This window comes from Hemicordylus capensis, chromosome 1 (genome assembly GCF_027244095.1).
Source record: "Hemicordylus capensis ecotype Gifberg chromosome 1, rHemCap1.1.pri, whole genome shotgun sequence".
NCBI lineage: Eukaryota > Metazoa > Chordata > Lepidosauria > Squamata > Cordylidae > Hemicordylus > Hemicordylus capensis.
The window spans coordinates 101,732,873-101,751,579 of NC_069657.1; the positions used below are offsets into that span (position 1 = coordinate 101,732,873).

At 42.1% G+C, this 18,707-nt stretch overlaps 1 protein-coding gene across 1 annotated transcript in view; it reads left to right on the forward strand.

The window, feature by feature from the left end:
• SLC6A5 (solute carrier family 6 member 5) overlaps window positions 1–18,707 on the forward strand; it is a 112,587-nt gene that overhangs the window by 26,470 nt on the left and 67,410 nt on the right. The window contains exons 8-9 of the mRNA XM_053285379.1: window positions 3,741–3,875; window positions 5,071–5,174. Coding sequence (XP_053141354.1) covers window positions 3,741–3,875; window positions 5,071–5,174 — 239 coding nt within the window. The remainder of the gene's footprint in view (window positions 1–3,740; window positions 3,876–5,070; window positions 5,175–18,707) is intronic.

Below are 18,707 nucleotides of genomic sequence, written 5' to 3' on the forward strand. Positions count from 1 at the left end.
CGGCTGGATTGGTTTCAGTTTATGACTCCTGAGGATGTGGACAAACTGCTTGGAGCAATGAGGCCTACCGCTTGTTCTCTTGACTCTTGTCCAACATGGCTTGTTCTATCTAGCAGGGATGCTGTTGTAGGAGGCCTGGTGGAAATCATAAATGCTTCTCTGAGGGAGGCAGGATGTCTCCTTGTCTTAAGGAGGCAATTATTAGAACTATTCTAAAGAAGCCTGCCTTGGATTCCTCAGAGTTGAGCAACTATAGGCCTGTCTCCAACCTTCCATGGCTGGGCAAGGTAATTGAGAGGATGGTGGCCTCTCAGCTCCAGATGGTCTTGGTGGAAACTGATTATCTAGACCCATTTAAAACTGGCTTTTGGGTGGGCTATGGGGTGGAGACTGCCTTGGTCAGCCTGATGGATTATCTGCAATTGGGAATTGACAGAGGAAGTGTGACTCTGTTCATCCTTTTGGACCTTTTGGTGGCTTTCAATACTATTAAACATAGCATCTTTCTGGAATGTCTGAGAGAGTTGGGGGTGGGAGGCACTGTCTTACAGTGGTTGTGCTCCTACCTCTTGGACAGATTCCAGATGGTGCCGATTGGAGACTGTTGCTCTTTGAAATCTGAGATCATGTGTGGCATCCCTCAGGGCTCCATACTGACTCCAATGCTCTTTAACATTTACATGAAACCGCTGGAAGAGATCATCAGGGGATTTGGTGTGGGGTGTTATCAGTAAGCAGATGACCCCCAAATATTTTTCTCCATGTCAACATCATCAGGAGATTGCATAACCTCCCTAACTGCCTACCTGGAAGCAGTAGTGCTGGATGAGGGAGAATAAACTGAGATTGAATCCAGATAAGATGGAGGTATTCATTTTGTGGGGTCAGAGCTTCAGAGACAATTTTGATCTGCCTTTTCTAGATGGGGTCACACTTCCCCCAAAGGAACAAGTACACAGTCTAGGAGTGCTTCTGGATCCACACCTCTCCCTGGTATCTCAGGCTGAGGCTGTGACCAGAGGTGCTTTCTATCAGCTTTGGCTGATACGCCAGCTGCGCCCATTTCTTGAGATGAACTACCTCAAAACAGTGGTACATATGTTGGTAATGTCCAGACTTGACTTCTGCAATACGCTCTATGTGGGGCTGCCTTTGTATGTAGTCTGGAAACTCCAGTTGGTAAGAATGCAGCAGCCAGGATGGTCTCTGGGTAATCTCGGAGATATCACATTACTCCTTTGTTGATAGAACTAAACTGGCTGCCAATAGGTTTCCGGGCAAAATACAAAGTGCTGGTTATAACCTACAAAGCCCTAAATGGCTTAGGGCCCTGGGTATTTAAGGGAAAGTCTTCCTTATGACCCCCACTGCCCATTGAGGTCATCTGGAGAGGTCTGTCTCCAGTTGCCGCCACCTTGGCTGGCGGCCACACGGGGACGGGCCTTCTTGGTTGCTGCCCCGAGACTGTGGAATGCGCTCCCAACTGAAATGCAATTCTCCCCATCTCTGACAATTTTTAAAAAGCACTTGAAAACCCACCTCTTCAGCCAAGCTTTTCCAACTTCTTAAATTTTTAAGTTTAAACTTGTTTTTAATTTTTAGATTGCTCTAATTGTTTTAAGATTTTTGTGTATGTTTTAACTTTTGTGTATGTTGTTGTTAACCACCCAGAGATGAAAGTTTGGGGTGGTGTACAAATTTAATAAATAAATAAATTTGACAAATAGATTATAGATAGATAGATAGATAGATAAATCTTTATTGTCATTGTCCTGTGCAGAACAACGAGATTATACTTTTAGGATTACAGGCATTGGACTGTATTCCAAAATGTTAACAAAAAGGGGCTCCAGTTAAAGTAAGATGAATCCATTTGGCAAAAAGATGCATTCCCAAAACTGTAATGCTTTGGTTGGTTGCCAGCCACCCTGGAAAACTGGAATGTAACAAATATTTGGTATCACTAATGTCACTTCAGATCAATGATTTTGTTTCCATAAAATGCCCTTTCTGCTAATTTTGTATCTAGAATGATTCTGTTAAGCATTAAACCCATAAATAATGATGGAATTAATACTATATCCCTTAGCAACTGTCAGCAGTACCTCCCTAGGCCTCCTAGGGAGTCCTGTGTCAAACTCAGGCTGGAGCAAACCATAGTTGCCCTCCACCTTGCCCGAGAACTTGTTATGCATGGTATGGAGAAAAGGGATAGAGACACATTTTACTTCCCCTCCCATGATATTAGATAGAACTCTGGGTCATCGAATGAAACGATTGACAGCAGATTCAAGACAGATTAAAAAAAACCAGTAATTCTGCCCACAATGCACAATTAATTTCTGGAATTTGCTTCCATGAGTTGTGGTGATGTCCACAAGCTTTGATGGTTTTAAAAGGGAATTAGACAAATTTATGGAGGACAAGTCTACAACTGACTATTCGTCATGATGGCTATGCGGAACTTCCGTTTCAGAGGCAGCTGAGCTGAATACCAGTCACTGTGAGGAGCAACATCAGGGAAAGATGACTGCCTTTATGCCCTGCTTATAGACGTCCCAGAGACGTCTGGTTGGCCATTGTGAGAAACAGCACAGTGGATGGATCTGTTGGACATTGGTCTGACCCAGCAGGGCTCTTATCAAGCATGAGTAGGATATGCATGAATTTTGGCTTAATTCAAATTGAATTTGAATTTATTCAAGTTGGAACCATTAGAAAGAGTGGGGATTCATGCGAATTCACCAAAATTGGAATTGAATTCATTCAAATTCAGCCGAGCTTGATTCAAATTCAGGCAGAGTCAAATAATTTTGAATGAATCTCCACCCTGTTCAATGGTTCCAAATTGAATAGATTAGAATTAGAATTTGATTCAAATCAAATTTGGCTGCATTTCGTGCACATCCCTGATCATGAGTGTAATATAACCGAGTGGGATCATTTCCTCTGGTGTGTATGCTTGTCCTGCTGTCATCTCTGTTCACAAGTTTTGTGGGGCTCCACAAACCTGCGACATCTGTGACAGTAGGATAAAGGAAATGTGTGTGTAAACCATGAGGAAAAAGTGCCTTAAATTACCTTAAAATTCAGTATTCTTAAAAACTGTTGACTGCCTTTAGTTTTAGATCCCCTTTAGTACTTATTCAGGCAATGTCCAGGTCTTTCTGGTGTGTTGCCTGGATAATTGAAAACTACAAAGTTATAGCATTCTATATGGGTGGAAAACTTTAGATGCTTCCCTACAGTCAGGGTAGTCACCATGAGATCAATAGCAACAACACTGACAAGTACACATCTGGAGGAGGGTGGGGGCATTCTTCAAGAACCACTACTCTAAATGGTTGCTGTTGTAGGTGTAAGGTTACTTTTTTGCATCAAATGTTTGATCTACATTTATTTTCTTCTGCTTGGTGGTAAAGTTGAACAGTGAGAATTTTGTGCATATTTTATTAAATATCTGTTTTTATCCTCCAAGATTCCTCTGCCAACTGAAAGTCATATATACATAAATACAGTTATTGTTCGCTTTAAATACCTTAAAACCTTGATATTTTATTGGCTTGTGATTCCATATAAATAGCAATATTTTAGAAAATAATCGTATTATCTCTGTAGGTTGCTCAGATTCCTATGGGCTAGTTTCATGGGCTCGCTGGGTAATGATTTGTTGTAGACAATGAGACAATTAAAGGAGCAAGCTGTATGAGTAATACTTTGTCTATGTGTGGTCCCTTTAGGTGGTGTACTTTACTGCTACATTCCCTTATGTAGTGCTCATCATTTTGCTAATCAGAGGAGTAACCCTGCCAGGAGCCGGAGCTGGTATCTGGTACTTCATCACACCTAAATGGGAGAAACTAATTGATGCTATGGTGGGCTTATTTTCCAGTTATAACACTCTAGTAGAATGAATAACTCATGCAGATTTATTATTTGCTGTGTATCAAGAAAGCATATTATGGAGATGTGTTATTTTGTGCTGAATGATATCATGTCAATTATGCAATCTTGTCTGGCTTGATTTATCACATATTGCATTAGATTTCATTAGGTTTAGGCTCATGCCTACAGTTAAAGGAGGGTCAGAATGTATATGTAGTTCCCTATCCATGTACATGGAGTTCTTATTCAATGCACTGGTCCATTTGCTTTAGTAGGTAGCACCAACCCTGATTGTGGAGAAGTGCAGCATGGTTACGAACATGATGCATTGGCCAAGGGCAAGGTCTGTAGATGTCAGTGCTGTGCATCAGAGGATCAAAAAGTATCTCATCCCCAGAGATCCATGTGGGAAGAACTTGCCTGGTCACTTCTTGTTGTAGTGCAAATCAGTCCCTATTCAGAGGGATGGAAAATTCAGCTCCAAACTCTATAGACTATTGACTCAATCTTATTTCACCCTTAGGTGTTTTGTATTGAATAATTGTTTTAGCAATTATTTATTTACATGGAAGCTACACTGGAAAAATTGTTAAAATTAAAAAGCAAGATTTAAATATATGAAATAAAGATGCTCTTGTTAGTAAAACTAATTAACCCTAGGGCAAGTGCCACTTAACTGTAATTTATCTAAACACTGGGTGTTATGCATGACATCCCCAAATTAATGAGCTGCCTTTATTTTGAGGAAAAAATATGAATAGCAGTAAAACAGGCAATTTCTGTTAGCATTTCAATACTTCACCATACATTGGATTCATACTCAAACAAATGTTTTAACAGCAGAATTTGTTTCATTAGCAATTAATGAGGAGCCTTAGTCTTTGTTGTTCTACTCTCTAAACTCTCATATTGCTAAGCATTGTGATTCATGTTCAGAAATGCCTATGTTTCTTATACATTCCATCTTCTTGTATGGTACTAATGCTTGTACTATTTATCTGTGGCTATTCATTGTCTAGAATATCCCATCTATCTGATACCACCATAGTAAAATACTAAGCTACACATGTATGGGATCTCTGACAATCATACTGAATCACAGTCAAGGGCATTATTGGTTTTATTAATCTTTATGAAGATGTTTGTGGAAACTAATGCTAATTTTATCCTTGAAACTTTCTTTAGGTGTGGAAAGATGCTGCCACTCAAATATTTTTCTCTTTATCTGCTGCCTGGGGTGGCCTGATCACTCTGTCTTCCTATAACAAATTCCACAATAACCTGTACAGGTAAGCAGTAGAATTATTCTACTAAAGCCAGTGATGTTATGGCAATTGGCTGCCAAAGTTGATTCCTGAAATATCTGAAACTAATTTTGATACTTAACTTCTACTGTTTTTTTAAAAAATTCTTTTGTTTATGTAATTAGGATTATGATCTCTAATAATTCAAGGTAGGCCATGGAAAGAACAAACAAAAAACAAAAAAACTGTCATCAAAAAGGGCCAATCACGATTGGAACTAAACTATTAAAAACCAACAACAAACCTGTATGACTGTCAAACCAATATGAAAAGATGTATATAATAAATATCCTGATATCACTGTTGGATCCTGCTGAAAAACCCTTCTATAAATCTAATGCAACTGATGAATAATATGCATGGACTCAAAAACTATATAACAATATAACAATATATTGACATTAGACTGCAATGACTGAACAATTCCCAACACGAGTTCTTATACCCATTCTCCCAATTATACTTATACATAATAAACATAAAGAATATAATGCGCCCAAAATAAAAGAAGTATAATCCATTGAGAGAGAATGGTCTCACTGCATCATGGTCTCAAGTAGTCCATGGTGGAATTGAGGTTGAAGCAGAATCCAGAACAGCCAAAGTGTGGCAACAACAGTCTTGAAATATATCAAAGTCCATGAAGAATGTATTCACATCATCAGTGTAATGTGAATGAGATGAGGTCAGCAGTCTGAATTCACGGTCACAGTGATAAAAACAGAACTGGAATAGTAATGTACATCATCAGAGATGAAAGTGAAACAGGAACAGGGACGATCGTTTCAATATTACTTTCTTCAGACCGTTCGCTTCACAAATAGATGTGCTCCTTGTTAGAAATCTCTAAAAATCTTCTATTTTAGAAAAATCTTCTGTTTTTATAACTGTGGCTTAATAAATTCTAACTGTTGACCTCATCTCATTTACATTACACTGATGATGTGAATACATTCTTCGTGGACTTTGATATATTTCAAGAGTGTTGTTACCACACTTTGGCTGTTCTGGATTCTACCGTGTTAAAGCCTCATGATGTGCCAGATCTGCTAGCCCCAGTAATTGTATTGCAGCCTGTCACTTGGGCTCCATGTGACATGGATTGGGGTTTACAGCTCTTGGTCTTCTCTCTCCATTTGAAGAATTTAGCCTAATGGCAATGCAGTAGCCCACTCTAATCAGATCTGGTGTGAGATAACATGCACTCATGTATAGCCCACTAGCAGCCTCAACTGCTATACAAACTTAACAAAAGGTATTATGCCTGCCCTCTTGTGGACACCCCTTCATCTTGTATTAGGCTCACCTCAGCCCCAAAACATCTCTCTGCTCCCCAAATAGCACAGGAGTTATGGTTTTGGCTCCTAGGAACACAGGAATAATCCTGTCCTAGAACCCTCCATTATTTTACAGTTAAACTCTCCCGCAATGTCCTCTTGTTCCATTATTTGTTTACTTTTGTCATTTTTTTAGGCAAACCTCTCACAGCAGTTTCCACAAAAGCATTAAACCCATAAGCATGTGTTAAAAAGCAAAGAAAAGCAAAGAACAGAAAAACTTTTCAAGAGCTAGAATCTTTCATGTTGTACTGAAGTCCTCCAATAGGATAACTTGAAATGACTTAAAATGACTTGGAGCAAGATGATTCTTAGGTAGCAGTTGGGGAGGAAGGGGCTCCCTTTAGCTGGAACATGGGGAGCTGGCTGATAGCAGCTCTCCAAATTGCATCTGTCTTTCTCTCTCTCCTTGTCAGTTTGTTTAAGCTCTCAAACTTAGTATTCTCTGGAAGCTGTGGTAGGATTTCCTCCAGCGGATTCTTAAAGGGTTGTCTAATGAACATAACCATTAGACAACCTTGAAATGTAGTGGCCTTGAAATGTAGTGGAAGGAGAAAACCCACAATTGATACCTTCCATCCACCAACAAGAGCAAATCTTCATAATGAGTAGCAGAGTTCCTTTGTCAGCCCTAAATGGAGATGCCAGGGACTGAACCTGGGGCCTTCTGCATGCAAAGCAGATGCTCCATCCCTGAACTACAACCCCTTCACAAACTGCTAGAAACCTTTTCCCTGAAAAGTTAGCCTTCTGCAGGCAAGAAGACGCTTTTGGAGTGCATTCAAATATATGACTGTCATGGAACAGTCCATGAAGGCCTGTACCATATGATATTTTGGAACCTGTAAGTTCTGAAAGCTCTGCTGCTTGGCTAAATGAGTCTGATTCTATGATTATTAAAACTTTGGCAGGCTGGCAGCATTTATCATCAAGACTTCTAATCCTAAAGCACAATCTCATTCAAGTATGGAAACAGTCTATCATCTGTGATTCAGGGCTTCAAAAGCCAATGGGGTCATGGAGCTGGTGTGTCCTCCTTCCTATTGAATGCTTGCCCTAATTAAAAATAAACCAGGTTGAAAAGCAATCTAGGGAATTGTCAAGAGCCAGGGACAGCAGCATGAAATACAGCAGAAGCCTAATCTCTGCTGAAGAAAGCCTTGAGATTTGGAAATAGGTCAGAATCCAGCTGTGCTGAGAGCTCTGCATCAGTGAGGATAATCTGCAGTTTCCACTGCTGCTATTGCTATCACTAGGAAGGTGATTATTTCCGCAGTTGAATTAGCACCAAGTTCAGATTAAGAACAGCTCTCTAAGGTCTTAAAGATGGAACATTTGATTAAAGGTAGAGGTAACCTATTACAGAGCTGGAAGGACTGCTTTATCAGCTGAGAAATTTGACCTCTTCTTTCCTTTGCTGTCTTATAAAAACAGTTAAAAATATAGGTTATTTCTATATTGGTGATGCTTATAATTTGTATTTATGATGTGTATTGTCATTCTACTGTGGGCTGCCTTGTGTACACTCTGTAGCCCTTATTGAAATAAATGTAGTTTTATTTAAAGGTTTTTTGCCCTACTTTTACCACTATTTGATGCACCTTTTAAAATGCTGTTGAAAGCCACAGTAAAATAACAAACTCAGCAGCAGATAGTGGTTAAAGAAGAAATGTATGCACAAGAGGGAGATCTGCTCACACAGCTGAACATGTGTCTGATGCTTTAATGATTCCTGCTGCCACAGAGAGAAATTAAATGTACTTGTCTCTTTCCCAGCAGGAACCACTACCCCCCAAACAGCAAATGATGTATCCATGACAAAGACCCAGTTCAAACACCTACTTGGCTGCCTTAAGTTCATTGGGAGGGGGAGAGAAGCAAATAAGCCTTACTTTGAAGGGCAGTTCACATGATTAAGAACAGGGTAGGTGAAGCCTCCTATACTAGTACCCTACATGCCCAATATTTGATTGCCTGTCAGTTAAAAACAAGGTTGGAGCTGGAGGCACCCTCCGTGATCATGTGCTGAGCAGCTCACCCTCCTACCCTCCAACTATACCCAGTTGCTGAATGAGGTAGGACAAAAAGCCCTTGGACCCAGCTGCTGCTCAGCACACGATCATGGAGGATGCCTCCAACCTTGTTTTTAATTGACAGATGGTCAAAACTTGAGAGCACGCACAGCTCCTGAACCTGGGTAGGAAGTGTCCCCTACCCTATTCTTGAGTGTGTGAACTGCTCTTGCCTTCCCTATCTAAGATAGTGTGATAACCCTGTGTCCTGAGTCCTTTGGTGTCTTCCTACCCCAATTCAGGGCAATAATTGAACAGGGAGGGAGAACATGTCTGAGTCCATGGAGGAGGAGCCCACCAGCTAAGCAACAGCTTGCTCTTTGCTTTCCCCCTCACTCTCTGGATAAGAAGGGAGGGAGGTGGGGACAGGGCCCATCTTTACTTTTTGCCCCAGGGCGTGCTCTAACCTTGCAACACCCTGCCCCAATTATTTATTCAGCATATCAAGAGAGATGCAACAGTATTATTACTCAATCTACAGATGTTTAAAATGCTTGGAATGCACTTCCAAGTTATACAGATCTCATTATTTATTTATTTGATTTATATACCACTCTTCCAAAAAATGGCTCATGTATTTTTCAGGAATATGTTTCAGTAGAATTTTAAAATATAAAATATAAGGTATATCTACATGCATATATCTATTCTTTACCTTTTATTTCTTGTTCTGGACACTTACATCTGAAGAATACCTATCTGCAGATAACATTCATTTATTCAGTGGATAAGCAGTCTAGTCATTGAAAAAGCCACTAAGCAAAATAGATGCTGAGAAAAACATTGTTGTGCCTCAAAACTGCTTCCACCATCTTGTCTTCTAGTCTGGCAGGGACTAGGTATGTTTTAATCAGTCAATATGAGGCTTGATAAGTGTAGTGTTCTATAGTTCTGCCTTTGGGTTTCTGAAGTAGTCTAATTAACTTTGGTCACTGAGCATGCCTAATATGTGTTATTGGTTTGCAAGCTGGAGTGGACATAGTCAGAGACCTATGTGTTTGTAAACACATTAAGCAATACAGCAATATCATTTGGACTTAATGTAGGTGTATATTTTACAGTCAAGGGCAAACTAGACTAGCCTATCACTAAATCAGGTAGCCATGTTTGTTTGTCCATGTGACTGTGCTAGTCGTATATAAAATGGTTGATGGAGGACATAAAGTGCGTGTAGGTGAGGGTTCCATATAATGTGGATCATTCAGCATTGCCCTCTGCATAAAAGCACCAAATGACAAGCCCAGGGGCCTGGCCAGCAAACCCATTGATGTAGGAGGTTGACTGAACAGGACTAGAAAAGACAGATGAGAAGTGCAGAAAATCTCACTATGAATTTAGACACAAAGGCCAGCATACTCTGGGAGTGACAAACATCATTTAAAACACACACGCGCACGCTGATATCCCACCTTTACATGGGATTTCCAGTGGTTTCCCATTCAAGCCACCATTCTGATCCACATGCGCCTAGCTTCAGTAATTCAGCAGGTGTTCCCAGCTCATTCATAAGGGATACACTGTCTGCTGGTGGAGCTTTTTATTCTTCTCTTTCCTCCTTTTTGTCCCACTCTTACGTCCTAACTAGCACATATAGCAGATTAAAGCCTTTGTCTCAGAGCAGCTCACATGAAGGGGGAAAATGCTGAACCATCCCTGGTGAGCTGCCTGGCTAGGTTTCTCCTAAATCTAATCTATATTTCCGGTAGTATTAAAATGCTGCTGCTGCCACCATCCCTCTTATTGACCTCCCTGGGCTCAGGGTGGAATCCCAGGGAAAACTTTCTTTATTTTGCCATTGGATAAATAAAAAAAACTTCCATGAGTAGGCTTACACGTGATGAGAAAACCGATAGCTGTTGAGCACTTGAGGACGCTTTTGCACCAGAGAAATCCCCTTTCTGCCCCCACTTTTCCTGAGTTAAAAACTGAGATAGGTTCAAAATAGGTCCTGAGGCAAAATATCGGCTGCTCCTTCTTCCTGAGGAGGGATATTCTGGTGGATCTCAAAAGGATCCACTGTCTTTGTTTGCTGTGCTTTAGTAAAACACAATGGCATGAATGGTCAAGAGCAACCTGTATGTAAATGGGCAGGATGGTGCCAGGATGGTATCTATTAGGTCAGAAGGACACAGTCAACCAATCAGTATTTTTAATGGGCACACCACTTAAGTTCCTATTGCCCATTAGCTCTTTTATGATGGGGAAGGGAGTCATGTTCACAGTGCCTTGTCTGCTTTTTCCTGCTGAGTTGATTAGCATTAGCTCGTTTGAGGCAACTGCAGAGGAGGGGGAAGTAAAGGGTCAATCTTTGGACAGAGAGACCCTGAAAGTGGAGTTAATTTGAAAGCTAACTCAGGTCTACTTAGATATTCCCTAATATAGGGGAAGGCGTGAGGTTGATCCCCTTTCAATTCTCTTGGCAGCTGTTGAATCTATGGGCAACCATCCCACTACCTGCTAAGTGTCCTGTCCCCAACATACCAACAAATGAGGTACCTACAATCTTGTGAGATTCCTGAGCATGTTAAGAGTGGAAGCTACAAGCCTGTAGTCCCAGACATAAATAGAGAGGCTTTTGGGAGCCCGCAAAACAGCAGTGCTGGCTGCAGCAGACTGCTGCCTGAGGTGGCTATCTCACCACATCATATCAGCAGACTGGCTCTAACTTTGATGTGGGTGTAACCTTACATCTCTACGTACATTTTTGGAAACCCAATAGAATACAATAAACATTTTGTGACATTACTTCCTTTTGGGGGGCCTCCCTGTCAATTGGTGTGGTTCATGTAAATTAATTTCCTTTCCATTCTATTGTTTTAACAGGTATTTGTTTTATTACCTATTTAAACATTTATATCCTGTCACACACCTTTAAAGAGGCCCGAGGCAGCTTACAAAATGTCAAAACAATGACATCAATAACAAAGTTTAAACATTCCTCATCTTAAAACAAAAGCAGAGGAATAAAATCATGACAAGATAGCATAACACAAGAACTTAATTTTGAGCATCGTCAATATAACAATTTTAAACTCGACTGCTAATTCACAGGAGCTTGGTGGCATAAAAATCTTTGTTGGTCTTTCTAAAAACCACCCTAGAACTGACCATACAAGCTCCCTTGAGTAAGTAAGTAATGCTGTTCTTTATAGTTGCTGAAGTCTCATTAGGTTTGTTTTCTAATGACAGTTAACCTTCTCCAGCTGCATGATCAATAGTACCTTGGTTGCTGCTTGCATGTTGATTAAGCTCTCATGAAGTGCTTTATTAACAGGAAACTCCAGATCTACAGTTTGCTACTTTTGAACCTATGCAGTACTTCTTTATCAAATACGCTGTAACCTAATATAAGCTAAAGCTATACTCTATAAGCTAAGGAGGCTATTCTCACGATGGGAGAAAAACGGTCAAAAGGAGCCCAGTCCAGTTTCCTCCCATTGTGAGAATCACCGGGCTCACAGGTGAGCCCAGTGGTTTTCTCATCTAGCTCACCAAGGAAGTCCTTCCCTTAAACCGGGTTAGTGGAGCGAGCACTCCGCGAACCCCATTTTCCCGATCGTGAGTCGTCATGGTGCGGCTCCGTGCCATCGTGATTCATGAGGAGACCTCCAGGAGGATAAAACAAGCCTCCTGGTGTCGGGGGTCTCCCGAGGATGCCCCATGCACTCATGCGGGGCATCCTGGGACTTCTGGGGGCCAGGCGGCCCCTGATCCCTGCAGCCCCTACTGGCTCCCAGCAATGAGTGGCTGCTCATCTGCGGAGAGAGCAGGTTAAGTGTGTAGATCCTCCCAGGTTCATGTATAGAGCCTCATACTCTGTTCCATGCACTCACAATACTGAAAAGCACATTTTAGCTTCTGTTGTCTTCTGATGTCACTACTTTTGCCAATGCAAAATAAAAATGCTGACGGAGTGTAGTATGCACACTGTGTAGAATTGTAGATTGTTCATTCACATTGTAGAATTATCACAGCACAAATCAGTCTCACTGGTGAAAAGCCCAGGGTACCATAGTAAGGTTATCCCATCCTATCCTTATGGTGAGAATATGGGGTAGGTTAAGCTGAGACAGTGGCTGCATTCGCATGTATCACCAAACTGGAGGTGAATGGGGAAGAGGCTGGAATTTGTGTACATCTGAATGTGTGAAACTGGTTTCGTGGCAAAAGCAAACTGCGGTTTCTCTCACCAAAATCCAATTTCTTTCACCAAAATCTTCAGTTTGTAGTGAGTTTCACAGCTCTAACCTGAGGTTTGAAGACAGCAGCATTACATTTGAATGCATAACCAGGGTTTCATGGTATTTCTGGAACCAAAATAGTAGAGTGTGTGGCTCACTCAGTGTGGCTCACTCAGTGTGTGGCTCACCTACCCAGGAACGCGCCCACTCCATGACAGCTACGCTTCTAGCTGGCTGGCTACCTGCCTCTCTGAGCATTTGCCCTGCCCCCTGTCTCTGAGCTCCTCAAGCAGTTGCCTGGCAACAGGGACACCATCTTGTTCCTTCCCAAGCTTCTAATCCTGTCAAAGGGAAAAGTAACATTGGGAGAAGCCCACTTTCAACTGTGTCTCTTGTTCCCCACTCTGGCAATCAGAAGAAAAAGGGGAAAGGGATGGCAAGACGGGCTCTATGTGTTTTGGTCTCCAAAAATGAATTGATAAAGAAGTATGTTCACAAGCATGCAGGAGGCACCATAAACTGGGCAACCCGATTAGATCACTGAAAAGATAACATATGTCAGGGCAGCTATACCCAGGGTTGGGTTTAAAAGGCAGCCCCACCCAGGAATTCTTGAATGGCTCCCCTCTATTTTTTGTATAACCAAGTTGGGAAAGGAGGGCCCAGCCCCTTCCCCTTGAGTAAAGGTATGCAATCCGTGGTGTTACTCATGAAAAGAACTGTCCAGCAGGAGCAGTATTGTCTCCAGTCACAGGAGAGCTTCCTTCTTGTACGATGATGATGATGGATGTTGCTCTCTCATGAGAGTTACTCTCTTCCAGGAGTAATAGAAAAATAGTGCCCCTCTCCACCCCCCTGTTGCCAGTAATTGTGTTTGCATGAGACTGTTTTGCTGCGGGACTTTGAATTAGGATGGTGGTACAATTGCTTTCAGGAGAAGGGCTTAAATGCCATTTAAAGGGATTTAAATGCCCTTTCCCTGCTGTGGGCGGTCCATTCCGAAAAGGCACAATCATGCTTGACATGCTCCCTTGAAGACGGTGGCAGTGGCTGCCACCCTGCAAAGAGTAGGCTTTGCCAACAGTCTGGTGACATGAGCGCTACAAAGACTGCTGGGTTATGGCCTTGGTGGACCAGGAAGAGGGAGTTACACCCCTGACCTGAAACCAGAGGTTGCCAGGCCACGGTTGGACATATGTCTGTGATACAAAAACTAACCTCAGGTTCTTGTACCATTTTGCTGTTATATGCAAGTGCGGCCAGTGACTTGTCCAAGGCTTCTGCATGGACTTTATGGCAGGGACATTAACCCAGGTTTCCCTAGTTCATCCACCACTCTGTATATGCTCCAGTTTCAGGGGCTAACCAGTTGCTTCAGTGCTTCCAGTATGTACATCTTCCAGTATGTGCACCTTAACCAAGCCTGCCTTACATACTAGTAGAAGCTATGGAAACCACACAGCTTTAGGTAGCATCAGCATGGAGGTGTCTGTGTGCCGGGGCCGAGGAGAAGAAACCCACTTTCTCCCAATTCTGAATTACAGTGACAAACTCCGTACTGAAGAGATTCTGACTTGGGAGTGTTAGCTTCCTATATCAGAGGAAGGGCCATAGCTCAGTAACAGCACATATGCTTTGAATATAGGCAGTCTCAGTTTCAGTCCCTGGCATATTCAGGTAAGGCTGGGAAAGACTCCTGTCTGAAACACTGAAGAGCCACTACCAGTGAGTCAGTGAAGACAATGCTGAGCAAGATGGGCAGATCATCTGTCTCAGAAGAGGCCAGTTTCATATGTTCTGACATATAAATAGCTGCCAGCCAGAAAACCACCTACAAACTGGTGTTCCAGTGTAAGGAAATCATAATGTATAAAGTGACCTGTCTCCCCTGACCTGTGCTTAAGCTTGTCTGAAAATTATTTTAAAACTAAACATTTACAAAGTCAACAACAAAGAGTTGAGGACAGGCAGTTTGAGGGAGAAAAATAATTGCAAAGCTTCAGCTCATCCCTCCCTCCTACCTGTCCATGCTGTTTCCCTCAGATGTGTCATTAAATTGCTGTGTGTATAGCTATGTGAATTGCTGTGTGTATAGCTAGGTTCAGCTATCCCGCCCTCCTTCCCTCTGCTGGAAAGGCAATTCGGATAAGTATAAAATTATCTGAAAGTACAAAATTATCCCAAACCCAAACGATCAAAGTCAGTAGTTAACAGCACAAACAGAAAACTATTGCTATGTATTGGCAGTTGAGTGACATTGCACACTGAGGTACCTCAGCTCCTCTGATGAGTCAGGCTAGATGTGTTTTCCATGCAGTGTTTTAGGCATGATCCATAAGTATTGGATCAACTTCCCCTTAATCTGGATCCATGCTCTCCTGGTCATATCTGGATTATGAGAATACAGGTGGTATTGAGCTGGGTCTCACGATTAGTGAGACCCAGTTTAGCAGGGTGCATGGGGAGAGGGAGCCCTGGGCAGCCGGATCGGCCACCCACACGATTGCCAGCTCCGTGACGGAGCTGGTGGGGGCTGGGGGGAGCTGGGGCTGATCGGTCCCTGCAAGCTCCAGCATGCCCTGCACGAATGCGCAGGGCATGCTGGCAAGACCCCCGGAGCCGGGAGGCGGCTTTTTGCCTCCCCTCCGGGGGTCTCCTTGTGAGTAGGCATGGCACAAAGCTGCACCGCGGCTACTCACGATCTTCAAAACCAGGTTTGCGGAGCGCTTGCAGGGGTTAGGGCAGGGGTTCTTGAGCAGGTCACCTGCTCTAGAACCACTGGGCTCGCAGCCGAGCCCAGTGGTTCTCACGATCGCAGAAAATTGGGCTAGCGGAGGCTAGCCCGTTATTCTGCAGTCATGAGAATAGCCCCATTATCTTCTAGTATCTTCATACCTGAGTATCACCAAATGGCTGTGGTAATGGTTAATTGGATTGTAGTCAATTATAGACTGTTTGTGGTGTAAGCACCTTGAGTTCATTTCCCATAGCCACCTTTATTTTCCAGGTCATCTGGCTCAATAACAAGAAGGGAAATATTTGTGATGATTACCTTTTACCTCATAATTTACCACAGCACAGTGAAAACAAGTTTAAATTTAGTTTAAACATTTTGCCCTTTTGTGAATTTCAGCACAGTTTGACAAATCATCTTGGATTTGTAATAATTATTTTGTAGCACATATCCTGGCTTAAGATTCTGTGGGAGTGTTAATAAGCTTTCTTAGTAAACGTCTTTCCGTCTAAAGCTGATCCAGAGCCAAAAAACATTTCCTTCAGAACAAGGTTAGAACACAGCAATCTGCTTCTGTACTTAACATTATCAAGACTCAGCAGGAAGGAAAGCTGATAATAGATTGCATTATCTTGCTTAAGGAGAGTCTCCCTTAGACATTTTGAAGAAACCGCAGGGAGCAGTTCTTGACAGCTTTCTAGATTGCTTTTCATCATCTAATGAACAAATGACATTGAAACATCAAACCTCTCAATAGTCATTTGGAAGAACTCCTTCTATCCCCATTTATATTTTTGGCCAATGGCTATATTTTATGTAGAGAGACACACACACAATTTTGCACTCACAGATTCACCTTTTTCCAACATGGAACCTTTTTCTTTTAACCCATTGGTAAAAGTAGACAAATAAATATATAGTTAAGAAAACTGTTCTGAAAGGGTTCCTAGCAGATAATTTTGTCCATAAGACTATTTACACAGCATTGCCCAGACATAAAAGGTGTTCACACGAGTGGCCCTACCCAGGTTTGGGCAGCCCTACCTGAGTAGGACTGTTGATGTGAAGCACCAGGATTGAGGCCCTTCTGGGTAGTCCAGTTTTTTACTGCACCATTTACTTGGGTAAAAGAGTGCCCTGTTACCTAGGTACAGGGTTGTGTGAATGCTCGGACTGCACACAGCCTGAGCAGACAAAGAGCTGTGTGCCTAGAGCACCTGGCTTGAGGGGGATTCCCCCAAAGCACTGCACTCCTCACATGGTGTATTGTGGGATTTCTGGAGGCTGGGCAATGCTTCCCTGACCTCCAGAATGCCACACCATTTGCTGAAGCAGTGACTGTGTGTGCCGTGGCATGGCAATAGGAACAAGAAGTTTGTGTGGGGAAAGGTAGGTATACTCCTGCCTTCACCCCAGCCCTCCCTAGCCACCTGGGATTTCGGTCATGTGATCGGCCTTACAGTGTGCTAGTTCATGCAGTAGCCTTGAAATAAGTGTCCATATGTTGAAAAGACTGCTACAGGCATCTATCAAAAGAATTTTTCAGCCATTTAGGTGTTGACACTCATGAAAATGCTCAGCAGCTAATGAAGATGTTTACCCATTCTGCAGTCAGACATAGGCTACTTCCATATGGCAGTAAAGCGAAGGATATCGAAAGCATTCATGAAAGCTCCAAGTGTCACAGACTGCTGCAGGCTCCATGCTGCTTCCAAGCATGACCTTATCCTCTGTATACCCGAAACTTGACTTGGTTGAATTTTCACAGTGCCACCTGCCAGCCAATTATTATATTTTGAGAACAACCTAATCTTTCCCCAGTCACCACAAAAGTGGTAATAAAAAGGGATGGGTTCTTCTTGGAATGCAAGATATGGCCAGAAGATGGCATTGCAAATATTGTGCAAGGTTTCTGCTCAACATGTATACAGAGGGTAAGACTGCATTAAGAAGTAGGATGAAAGCCTGCAGCAGCATGTGTATCGTATTTCAAGATTGTGCTTGAAACTTGCATGAAAATTTAGAATATTATGTTTATTGCAATATGGAAGTGGCCATATCCAGGCACTGCAGAATGGTGAGTCAGCAAGCAGTAGCATTGCTTAGAGCTGTCCTGAGAGAGGAAAACTACTTTTGGCAGATACCTGTAACACCTGTCAGAACTGACAGAGGCTTTTGAACACTTAGGAGTTCATTCACATCACAGTTATCATCCCTGTTATATTTGTGAGAAGCTCCAAAGACAATGATAATGAAGTCTAAATTTTTTTGTTTAGCCTCTGAGCAATTTCATCCAGGTTATGACGCTAGTGACTTGGTAATTACAACAACAACTATTTATATACCACTTTTCAACAAACGTTTCCAAAGCAGTTTACATAGAGAAATAACAGATTACTGCATTACTGCAGAAGATATCATAGCTAGCTGTGATGTTATATTCCTCAATTACATTTCCCCAACTTTTAAAATATTGTATGTTCAAATGCTGTATACATGCTACATTTGATCCCAATAGCTTCCATCTATTATTTATTATGTTTATGTCTCATTCTTCCTCTAGAAACTCGGAGTAATGTTTCCTTGCAGTAATGATGTGAACAGGGTTAAAGTTAGTGGGCTACCCGCCAAGGGCCATCCACTGCTGTTTGTAACTGGCAAGGCATTTGAACCTGGGCCCTTCACATTCAAAAATAGCACTCTAGCCATTATATCTCTCTATAAACCACACATTTATCCATATATGTTTTGGTCAAGGTAATGGAAGCATCTGTTCTTCAAAGTTGACATGAAGTGTGTGATCCTAAAGGCATATATGTGAGAGTCAGCTGCTCCATTACTTCAGTCCATCAAGGAAGAATGTGGTATTGCAAGGAAGAATGTGGTATTGCATATTGCACGATATGAAGTATCGTGGCATCACCACTCCTGTTTGCCACGTATCTGAAGTCTCAAATGGCTATACCATTTGCGACTTCAGGACAATCTTCATACTGCCCTGCTAATTTTAAGCTGTGCACTATAAAGGTATTGTCTTTGTGATGTTCTCTAAAAGCACCAGATTTTGTCATAGATTGTTTGGTGTTGGTAGAGTGGATTAAAATACATTAATCACTAGTGAATTTGGGGAGGAGGAGGAGGAGTGGTATCCAGATCTTGGGGTGGCATCCAGCCACCATTGTTGGAAGCTCCTT